At 37.0% G+C, this 12,416-nt stretch overlaps 1 protein-coding gene across 4 annotated transcripts in view; it reads right to left on the reverse strand.

Annotated features, from left to right (window-relative positions):
• Positions 1-3,599: 3,599 nt before the first annotated feature.
• PARG (poly(ADP-ribose) glycohydrolase) overlaps positions 3,600-12,416 on the reverse strand; it is a 116,305-nt gene continuing 107,488 nt past the window's right edge. For all 4 annotated transcript variants that reach the window (XM_082609959.1, XM_082609960.1, XM_082609958.1 and 1 more), the window contains 2 exons: positions 5,131-5,259; positions 3,600-4,433 (listed from right to left, as the gene is read on the reverse strand). In XM_082609959.1, the coding sequence (XP_082466085.1) occupies positions 4,279-4,433; positions 5,131-5,259 (284 nt within the window). In that variant the 3' untranslated portion in view covers positions 3,600-4,278. The remainder of the gene's footprint in view (positions 4,434-5,130; positions 5,260-12,416) is intronic.

The following is a 12,416-nucleotide window of genomic DNA, read 5'->3' on the forward strand; positions in this document are numbered from 1 at the left end:
GAAAAGAAAATGATATTTGTGGGGTTTTTTGTATCACCCTCTCTCTGTGCCTCAGTTTAGATCTGAGTGCAGAGGACAAGTCATTCATCTTTGCATCCCTGAGCAGACAGTTCAATGGTTGCCCAGAGAAGGCACTTGTAAGTGTCTGTGAATATGTGAATGAATGGAAGGACGGTGGTCCTCAGAACCTTCAAGACATCTTCTTATTTGAGCTCTCTTGAGGGAAGATGGAAACTAGGAAAAGGAAATGAACAGGAAACGTGACCTCAGGAACCTGACAAGGAAGAAAAACTAATGCAGCCTGAATTCTCTTTACTTTTGGAAAGTTCCTTATGCCCGTGACCGTTTCTACATGCCTAACACCTAATGTGGAATAACAAATCTATATGCAAAAACTTTAATCAAATACCTAAGACACACAATACATTTTTAAAATGAGAGCATGTGGCTTCCCTGGTGGTTGCAGTGGTTGGGAATCCGCTTGCCAATGCAGGGGACACAGGTTCGAGCCCTGGTCCAGGAAGATCCCACATGCCACGGAGCAACTAGGCCTGTGCATCAAAACTACTGAGCCTGTGCTCTAGAGCCCACGAGCCACAACTACTGAGCCCACATGCCACAACTACTGAAGCCCACGCACCTAGAACCTGTGCTCTGCAACAAGAGAAGCCACTGCAGTGAGAAGCCTGCACATTGCAACAAAGAGTAGCCCCTGCTCTCTGCAACTAGAGAAAGCCCGTCCGGAGCAATGAAGATCCAACGGAGTCAAAAATAAATAAATTGAATTAATTTTAAAATAAATAAAATAAAATGAGAGTATGTATATTAGGTGATACCAGGGGGATCAAAATTTCTTTATTCTCTTCCCAGAAAAATCATGTAAACATTAGCACAGATCTCTCCTTATCCCCAGGTTCAAAATCATCATGACCTGTTAGCCCTACATTTAAAATAAACAGGAAAAATAAAACCAGTTATCAGATGAACAGTTTTGGTTGTCTTCTTTGGGAAACCTTCCACCCTAAAGGCTCAGTAGATCTGTGTGAATCTGGTGAGGAGGGACTAACGGGACTCCAATGGGCACAGAGAACAGCAGTGGGTCAGTGGATTCTGGCAGTTTGTTCTAATAAGTATCACATTAGGACCCACTTCCAGCCCCCAAAGGACAGGATTAAATATTCGGAGCTCACGTTCCAGGAATGGCTGGTCTTTCCCTTCCCTCCAGAAAAAGGACTGGGGCAGGTCCACAGGGTTGAGAGGAGGAAGGACACACCTTCTTAACCTTTGTTTGTCTTTAAAGCAGACATTCTAGGATGCACTTCTTCCTTACATCAGAAAAAAGCCATGAATATGCAGCCACATGGATTGGAGAAGACAGAAGAAAACAGATGAGAATCTATGCAGTTGCTTCTCTTCCTGTTGAAGTGTTAAAGAATATAATCCAGTGACTTCTTTGTTCCGTCATATTCTTGGAGTGGGGCAACTTAACACTTGGTTTCCAAAGCAATATATTATTGGCTAAGTACCTGACATAGCAATCCTGGAGCTTGGTTAGATCTTCTTTTCAATCTCGCTTTCAAATACCTATCTTCTTGCCTTTAGTGTCACTTCAACCAGGAAGAAAATAGGTAAGTCTCTCAGAGACCATTTAATATACCCCACTGATAACTAGTTATTCATGATGAAGAATAAGCTGTACTACGAACTTGGTAGAGAACAAGAGTGTCAGAACCTTTGCTCTGTCAGGTTACAAAGTAAGTCTCCTTTCATAATCAACTCCTGGAAGTTGAGATGGTATTCCCTAACGTCTGGGCATCTGTTAGCCCATGGGTAAAATGGGCTAAAATATATAAAGCAATGAGCACAATCCCTAATGTACAGTAGGTGCCCCATACATGTTTCAACTAAGTGCCAGACCCTATGTTCGTTGCTTTATATACAGTATTTCTTGGTAGGTGCTAATAACCCATTTTCTAAATGAGTTAAGTAAGGCTCAGCAATTCAGTTTATCCAAAGAAGGTTAAAATGTTAGCTGGGGATACAGTTAGCATCTGAACCCAGCTGGTCTGATTTTAAATCTCACGCCCTTTCCATTAGTCCACATTGTTTCCTTAAACTGTTATTGTACATTTGAGTGAGCTAGATAGAAAGTGAAAAGCAAGTGAGTTATATTAAAAACCTAAGAATTCTAAACTGAAAATATCCTTTCATGCCTCAGTAGATTAAAGAAGGGAAGGGTAAACAACATGTAATAAAAGAAACCCTAAATGAAAGAGAACAAAAAGGTGCTGTTAAATGTCTTAAAATAGATACAAATGTTAGTTCAATGTCTGACTTTGTCCCTCTTTTTACAGAGGGCCTTTAGGAACAAAGTAATCATGTTCTCTCCACCACCCTCCCCACCACAAAAAATGGACATTATTTCTCTCTATACATTCCACATGATTAAACCGTCCCAATTCAAGAATGTACTGGAAAAAGAAGTAGGCAGGTTTTTATTCCTGAAAACCCCTCAATAGAAGAAAGGCAGTCAGGAAGATGGCCTGGTCACCAACCTGTTCAGTACTAAGAGCTGAGTCTTAGATTCTGTATTCTGTAATATTAGGCTGGGGGTCTTCTTACCCGGACTCAATGATTTCTCTACCACATGAACCTCCTAAACTGTTCATGCAACATTTTAAGAACTGTTTACTTAGTCTTGGGGCTAGATAAGAGGGAAAGAATACAGAGATAGATAAAAAGAAATGAAATATACCATGAATGCTTAACCAAAGCATGGAATGGGTTGGGAAGGAAAGAGAAGACTTTAGTACCAGTAGAAATAAAGCCAGACACCTTGGACTCAGAGATGATGAAAAATCTTTAAAAACTTCATCAGTGACAAGTGGCTGCCTTCAGGTGCCAAATTCCACTAACCTCTCAATCTCTATATAAACAAAAAGAGTTACAGATGCTGGCCAAGGCCCCATTTTTTCCCTGCCAATATTGATACGAGGTATGTGGACCATCTACTTAAAACTCCTTATTAATAGGATTTGACCACCAATAGCTTTCCCTGACAGTTGACTATAAACTAGAACTTCAACAGTATGGTTTAGAATTACTTTAGAAATATAAATAAGTGCTTCAGTGATTAAACTCTACTCTCAGTTAACACAGAATTGACATTGGCTTTAACTTCTGAGAGACATTTTTATGTTTGTTGCCCATTTTAAATGGACACAACTGTAAATAAAGGATTTTAAATAGAGCCCCTAATAAAGCCTAAACCTAATCATTTCCACAATTCGAGTTTTATTTAGATTTTATGTGCTTGCATGTAGACACACTTAAAGAACATATATTTATATATATATGAAATATAGATGATATGGGAGTTTGACAAATCATTTGTTAATGAAAATTTATTAACTGTATAACCTTTGAGTACCAGAAACTTCACTATGTACAGATCACCATGAAGTTCCCAGTTTCTAAACTTTGGTTATATGAATATGCCTCAAGCACCAAGGAACAAACAATAATCCTAATTCAAAAATGAAAGAAAGAAAAAAAAAAAACCCCAAGAAACAAAAGATCCTTCAAGTCTCTTGAATCTGTTTGTTTTTTAAACACCATTTGGGAAACTCTTTTATTCTACATTTCCTTCCATTTAGGTCAGTTTCCAAAAACAGTATCAATAAAAATTGTCGGGGAAAAAGGACAGACAAACCATTACAGATAAAGGTGATGTCACTAAATAACTTTCTGGAAATTATTCTGCCTTAAATACAAAACTTTTAATGTAGGGGATCTGCATTATGTAACGTGTATGAAAAAAAAAACCCAACTCTTAATTTTCAAAAATCAAAAACTCCAGCAATGCAATCATAACAAGAGTAGGAGGTGAAAGGCTCACAGGGAGATCTTTAGCAGACCCAGTTAGTTAAACAGATTCTAGGATTTCACCTTCTTCCCTGGCATCTGCTAGCTGCAGAGGCAATTTGTATAATATACAGGCATCAAAAAAGAGACCTGACAGGCTGAGCACGAACTTTCATGAAATTTCACAAGAAATCTGATGGGCAAAAGAAAGAAAAATCAAAGAATGAAGACTGAAATAGAAAAAAATGGAAACAAAATATGTCTTGAGTCTATGTTTGTGGAAGGGACTGCATCCTTGCCTACAAATGTGGATTATATACACATTTATATTAAGTCAGTTCATATGTTACACCTGACAATTCAGAAAGGATGTTTCTCATGAGAGGTGGAAGGAGGTTCTATTCACTTGGATCCTCAGGCCCCAGTCCTTTGTCCTGGCTGGTTGGTGGTCTCCGCATAAGACTCAACAGCATGGTATATGAATGGATAAAGCTTGATGTCTGGTCCAGGGGTGGAACAGTTTCTACATTCTTCATTGTAATATCGTAGCAACAGCTTATATACTTCTCCTGAAGAGTAGAAAGCCAGACCAATTTGCACATTAAGGTATGCAGATGGATAAAACTACTACAGGACACTTCAGTTTTATCTTAATCTAAATAATATGTGCTCACATTTGGCTTTTGAAAATAGAGCACAAAGGCTTTATTTTAAAAAAAAAGCCTGGAAGGCTTTCCTGATATAAAGTTAAAAATTTTTAGAATACCTTAAAGAAACTACTTATTAGTTCATTACAGCAGGCTATACATGGTACATCATCCATGCATTGTTTTGGGAGTTCATGGCAACTCTAATTTTACATTTAGCTCCCATGATAGCAAGGCCTTTCAAGTCCAGCTGAAACAGTAGATGGAGGATGCTGGCATGTCTGATAAACATGACTCAGAGTGAGGCCGCTTAGGTTTTAACTTACCCGCCAATACCTTCCCTCTTTCAGTTTTCTATACACACAAAAGTAAAAAATGGACACTAACTCCAACTTCTTGGCTTTAAATTAATAAGCTGACATACTCATTCAAGATTGAGGATGCAAGTTTGCCAGAAAAAGATTCTGCAAGTGTTGCCCCTGTAAGACCTTGTCCCCCCATCAAAGTCACACTTCCATTTTTTCTTATCCACTATGATCTATCCAGATTTAGCAAGTGCTCCTCCTGGATGGTGTACAATCCATCTAGATACCAAGTGTCAAGACTATCCCCTACTTACCAACAGTCAGTTTCCTTTCAGTAAGGAACGTGTGCATGCTGTAAATGTCTCTCATCAATTCTGAGTCCCCAAAGGTGAAATAAACCACATCTCGCTCAGCTGCAGCAGCTGCCAGTATCTGTATTAAGGCTGTAGCAAAGAGAAGAAACACAACTATATTATGACACTTCACATCAAGATACCTTCTGTTCTTTCAACCAGATAAATTATAGCTGGTGTGTCATAGCTTTATCCTGGATTAAAGATTTATAAACCTAATATACACGTTATTAGCAATGGCAAATACAGGATGAATATAAATCATCTAGTTGTGTGACTTTCCAGACATGCTGCTGAGAATATCATCAAGCCACAGAATTCCCACGTAAGTAAGCACCTTTGTGGGAAAACAAAGGAAGGTGCATCTGAGGCAGCACAGTTAAGGCACTGAAGTGTTTTGTTTTTTTTTTTCACTTACACTAATCTGGAACTAAAATTTTTGTGTTTGCTTGCTTGATTTAATTATTTTATCTTATACATAGTCATTGTTTTTTTTTCTGTCAAAGGAGTCTCTGTGATTTTCCGTGACCAATATACTTGGGAGGTTCTACTGTTCTCATTAACCCTACAGCAAGCAAGCATTCTCAAAAATGGGTTAGAGAAGACACCCTTATCCCTCCTGCACTCCCACCTCCACCCAATCACTACAGCATGGAGTGAATGTTACTGAAAACATTGGACAGTAACTCTGGTGTACTGGAAAAGGAAAATCATTGAGAACCACTGTCCCCACAAATCAGAGTTACAAATCACTCAGCCTGGAGTATATTTCCAAAAGTTAAATTCCTTTATAATCTTAATCTCAATAGACAAAATTTATTTTTTTTATTATTTTTAAAATAAATTTATTTATTCTATGTATTTTTGGCTACATTGGGTCTTCGTCGCTACATGTGGGCTTTTCTCTAGTTGCAGAGAGCGGGGGCTACTCTTTGTTGCTATGTGTAGGCTTCTCACTGTGGTGGCTTCTCTTGTTGCGGAGCACGGGCTCTAGGCACGTGGGCTCAGTAGTTGTGGTGCACGGGCTTAGTTGCTCCACGGCGTGTGGGATCTTCCTGGACCCAGGCTCCAACCCGTGTCCCCAGCATTGGCAGGCAGATTCTTAACCACTGCACCAGGGAAGCCCGACAAAATTTACTTTAAATAACAAAAATGAACAAAGGTACAATAAATGCCCTTTTGCTAGTAACATATCTTCCTTCATAAAAGGGGAGGTGGGAATCAAACTAAAACACTATGGAGGATAAATATAGTTTTGATTTTTTGAGAGCATGTTAATATTCTACATATTCAAAACAAAATTAAAACAATAAGAATGGGAATGGGGAGGAAGCTATAACTGAAAGCAAACTAAAACAAATGAGCCTAATTTTATTTCAAAAGAATAGCACTACAGGGAAAGGAAAAAGGAAAGGATGAAAGTAAGAACTAATCCAAGTAACTTATGAACACAATATTTGACTAATATGCCTTCAGTCTTGGGCAAGGAGGAAAGAATTGCAAACAATCCCCGAACTCTTTTTACTAGATTTGCTTACCATAGTAGTACAGGTGAAGCAATTCTGAAACTATTTTAAAATATATTTCAGCATTGAACAAATGAATTAATTTGTTGATGTTGCTGGGAGCTGTAGTTCTCAGTATGGAAGAGGGAATAAACAAACACAGAATGGGAAAAGACAAAAAAGAACTCTGTGGTGATTGACAGATTGAAATGAAAGGCACTGGTATGTACTCATGACTTCTAAAATATGTACATTTGTGTGTGTGTGAGTGAGTGAGTGAGAGAGAGAGAGGGAGAGAGTGTATGTGCATTTCTTAGTTTTGTCTGCTGAAAGGGCCAAAAAGAAGACATCTTAGTAGCAATGAGCACATCTAGTGCCCAGATCTTGGTCTCTAATACCATTCCACCTAAACAGAGTTGTATTCCTCAGGGAATACCTGATTCCATGGTCAGGACAGGAAAGGTACAAGATGAACCCAGAATGTTTTATTATACCAGAAAGTGAAGAAGTGCTCAAAAACAGGAAAATTGATGGATGTTTGTCACAAGGATATAGGAGCCAGTTTGAAGGAGCTCCTACTAGCCAAATCTGGACAAGCTAAGCACCAAAATATTATGTACAGTAATAACTTACAAATCACTAAAAAATATAAATTCCTGAGTTCACAATGATAACATATAATAAATAGAGAGAAAGAAGGGCTTTTACTCACAGGAGAAAGCCAAAGACTAACTGGTTAAGTCGGGAGGGAGTGCTAGAACGAGATAATCCTCTTTTTGCAACCATCATGGTAAAGAGTGGATCAGGCAAAGATCAATAAAGGATGCTAAACCTAAGGGAAATTCTGTCTCAAAGTGTCTTCCTACAGACTACTTAATTAACTACAAGAGAGGAAAAAAACTCTGCAACAGTGGAAAAATCAGATAACACCTTGACTGGGTGATCAAAATTAATATCACTAATGGGGTCAGATGACTACTAAGTGCCTCCAGACACTATCACCTACGTACTGCTCTGATCAAGAATGCATAATATAACCCTAATTATGAGGAAACAGCAGATAAACTCAAGGAATGTTGTATTCTTCAAACATGTCAATGTCATAAAAGAAAGACAAAGAAAGACTGTGGAAATACTCCAGATTCAAAAGGAGGCTCAAAGACATTAACTAAATGCAATACCTGACCCTGTACCCTGTATTGGAGGGCAAAATGGCTACAGCGGGTTTGATTAGGGCACCTGATAAAATTGCAACACAGATGAGAAGATAAAAATATTATATCAATGTACATTTATGAATTTATAACTGTAATGTGTTTATATAAGAGAATAGGAAAAACACACTGAAGTATTTAGGAAAGGGGGTATAATGTATGTAACTTAAGCTCAAATTGTTCAGAAAAAAATTATATATAATACACAAGCATATATGTACATAAACATACACAGAGTTTAACTTTTTGTAACTTTTTGTAAATTTGAAATTATTTTCAAATAAAAAGTTTAAAAAATTATGTAGGAAGGAAAAATGTTTTTAAGATGAACTAGTAAATTTGATATAGCTGAGTATCCCCAAATCTGGGAAACAATCTAAGACATTAGAATACATATGATATTCTAAAATACCAAAGTATTTCCTAATTTCCAAACTAATATTTATTGAGTGTCCCCAACATGTGAGGTACCATGACTAGGCCTCATTAATCTTGGAGTGTTGAAAGTAATTTTCTCAAAATAGAGATACGTTTTAATTAAAACCACTCAACCAACTTGTACATATATTAAAGCTTCAGTACACTCAATTTTAAAAGGCTCCTAATTAACCTAAACTACATATAAAAAGGGAAACCAATGAATCGTCATCTTCTTCTACCAAGAGGTATCATTTTTTTATCTTTTGGTTTGAATGAAATTTGGCTTTAAGTATTTCCTATTTAAGAGACAGAGAGGAGAGAGAGACCCAAAGAAAAGTCCTTTTAGTCCTACTTCCTCCTTACATACAGAAATATTAGATCACTGGTCATTTGCCATTTATAAAATAAAATATTAATAAAAACATTTAAAATGTATCTCCCTATAGAGTTTAAGTTTTAAATGCTTCACAGGCCATTTTGTCCCTGTGGATAGGCTCCTGGAGCTAAGCTTGACAGATCTACCAAAAAAGAGGCTGGATCCTAATAAGAGAACCAGTTCACATTACATTCTTGATTTCACATCCATTTCTGTTTGGGTACACATGGTAACAAAAGCTGGGACTGGAGACTGAAGACCTGAGCTCAGGCCTTGCCCTTCTGCTAGCTATCTAAGCTCTATGACTTTGGCTAAGTCACTTAACTCTCCTGCCTGCATCTTCCCCATCTGTGCAATGAAGAAGTTTAATCAGATGATCCCTAAAGACTCTTTCAGAGTATAATTCCATAATCTGTTATAATTTTTCTCCTTGCATTGGATGTTAGACTATAAATACACAAAGGAAATTTTCAGAAATTTAAATTATCTTGACCTTAAATTCATCAGTAATCACTAACAAAAGATCATTTTAAACAGAACTGTCTTCAGACCTCACTACATCCCCAAGATCTTTGCAAATCTAGACAATTATGTCTCACAATTTAAGTGAACTCTCCTGTATCACAAGTTAGAGGAGAATAAATCACAAATCTAATAGGGTGTATGGACTGACTCCAAGTATGATATAAAACCATCAAATTCTAACTTCAAGCACAACTAGGTGCCAAAATAATCACTTAAATTAACCTGCAGGGAGCTTGGTTTTAATTTTCTTTTTGGCATCAATGTTAAGCTGTGAAAATTCTTCAAATAAATATGAATAATGTCAAAAAACAATTCACAGTGTCCTCATGAGTAGAACCATGGATACTTTATACCACAGGTATGGTCTGAGGCCATTAGCATGTAACATTAGTAACAACTGCTAACACTGAGCTCTATATTGTAGCATGCTGAACGTTCTAGCAGCTTTTTTTAAAGGACAAACTAAAGATTCACAAGGATTAACTCAATCCTTACAAAAACTGAATAAATGTTAGTATTATTTCCATTTTGAAAATCAGGAAATAAAGGCACCAAAAGATTAATTAACCTAAGGTCACAGATCCAGAAAGCGGTGGAGCTGAAATTTTTATTTGTCAAATAGAAATTCATTAAGCTTATTTTATTTGCAAGTCACTTTTAGGTAGTGAAGGCAGGGAATGGGGATAGAAAAGAAAATGCACAGGACTGCATCAAGATTGCTTCAAATTATGGTAAACTAGCAATGGCATAATCTTTCACAAGTCAGATAACACAGTATGGAGAGGTACAAAAAATAAACACTGAGGATGTGCAATGAGAAACTGACAAAAACACAACAGAAAGAACTTTAGAGCACCACTTGATTCCTTCGGAAAGCAGGCAGACAAAACTAGAAAAATATAGGGTCTGATCTAATAGGTATAGAATCTAACAAAGTATAAATTCCATACCCTTCAGAGACATCTTTTCAAATGCCAACATAATATATACAACAATTATGTTAGGCCACAAGTAAAAGCTCAAAAAACTCTTAAAAAGTAGAGATAATTTTATCTATACTCTTTGATTACAATGCAGTAAAATTAGAAATAAGAGATGAAACAAACATAATTTGCTTTAAAAACCATTTAGAAATGGTTTCAAGTTATCTCCTAAAAATCTCATGGGTGCCTGGTGGTATACTTAGGGGGCAGGAGCCCACTCAACAGTCTCTACTGAGATGGGATAAATAATGCTGCAAAAAAACAAAAAAAGCAAAAAACAGTGCTTCTACTCTAACAATGAGAAAAGGCCAAGTAATCTACAGAATCATAACTTTTCCTGAGTCTACCAGAGAGCTGAGTTTTCAGGGCAACCAAAGTACAACAAGCTCTACCAAGAAGAGACAAAACACATGAACTATTATCTTGAAAGAACACAGGAGAAAGAGGTAGCTACCATAGAAATGGGTGAGAATAAAATTTTGAAAGCCAGGTGTGAACTGGAGGTGGGGTAGTGTCACTTTGGAATAGCCCCAGAAAGGAGAATTCACATTCACTCAAAAGCTCTTTTCCATGGGCCTCCAGAGGGTCCTCAGAAAGATGAGGGGCCAGGCAGGAGGACAGAGCCCCTTTGGTTCCACAAGCCTGCAGGAGGTAACTGGCTGCTGCTGGAGGACAGGCATCAAGCCCCTCTTCCCTATGTCCCTTCTTTCCTACCCTCTGGTTCATAGGGCCATTGGCTGCCTGGGGCAGAAAGCTGTTAATCAATGTCTGTTGAATGAATGAATATATGAAAAATATTCTCTTACTAGTTGTTAGCATAACGTACAATGAAAGCCATTCAAAATTAAATTGTTACAAATTGAAAAACTCATGCACAGTTAGGCAACAAGCATGTTAAAAATATTTAGCCTTATTTCTAATCAAAGAAATGTAAGTTTAAGGGTTTATTATATGTCCATGTTCTCCCTCCATGAAGTTTTTTGTTTGCTTGTTTTAACTGTCCTTCCTCCCTTCTTTCTCATAGGGTAGGGATAGCATCTGATGGTTCAGATGAGTCTTCCTGAAACATTACTAAGACCTAGGGACAGATAAAGATGGCTAGTTCAGAGAAGTTAATATTGGCCCTGTCTTTCTCTGCTCTCAAAGGGTTTTTATTTACCAACTTTATTTAATCTGTCAATACTTTGAACTGGACCATAGCTTCTGATTCTTCTCTGTGCACCCACTCTGCCTCCCTAATGTTGGTTCATCAGTGAACATCTCTTTCTTAATGCTCTCTTCTCTTGGAAATTAATCTAAGATTTAAATGCTCCCTTGCTCATGTCTGCTATGTGGCTAATGAGAAAGTGGGCTTATAAAAGAGGGGTTTATACAGTTCCGACGGCTGACTTTTTCTTTTTATACAATCGGAATATAATTGACATATAGCATTATATTCATTTCAGGTGTACAACATAATGATTAGATATTTGTATGTATATATTGCAAAATGATCACCACAATAAATCTAGTTAACATCCACCACCACACATAGCTACATATTTTTTTGTGATGAGAACTTGCAAGATTTACTCTTTTAGCAACTTTCAAATATACAATACAGTATTATTAACTATAATCACCATGCTGTACATTACATCCCCACGATTTATTCATTTTATAACTGGAAGTCTGTACCTTTTGACCTCTTTCACACATTTTGTGCACTCTCCATCCTATACCTCTGGCAACCACTGATCTGTTCTGTGTATCTATGAGCTTTTTTTTTTTTTTTAAGGTTCCACATATAAGTGAGATCATATGGTATCTATCTCACTTAGCATCATTCTTTCAAGGTCATCCATGTTGTTGAGAACATTTTTAATAAGATTTTTAAAAATTACAAAAACAGTAACAGATTTGATGCAATCTCTATCAAAATATCAATGGCATTTTTCACAGAAATAAAATAATTCTAAAATTTGTATGGAAACACAAAAGACCCTGAATAGCCAAAGCAATTTTTGACAAAGAATAACAAAGCTGGACAAATCACACTCCCTGATTTCAAACTGTACTACAAAGCTACAGTAGTCAATACAGTATGGTACTGGAACAAAAACACACAGATCAATGGAACTGAATAGAGAGCCCAGAAATGAACCCATATTTATATGGGCAATTAATCTATAACAAAGGAGGCAAGAATACACAATGGGGAAAAGACAACCTCTTCAATAAATGA

This window comes from Mesoplodon mirus, assembly GCF_964341445.2.
Source record: "Mesoplodon mirus genome assembly, chromosome: 2".
Lineage (NCBI taxonomy): Eukaryota > Metazoa > Chordata > Mammalia > Artiodactyla > Ziphiidae > Mesoplodon > Mesoplodon mirus.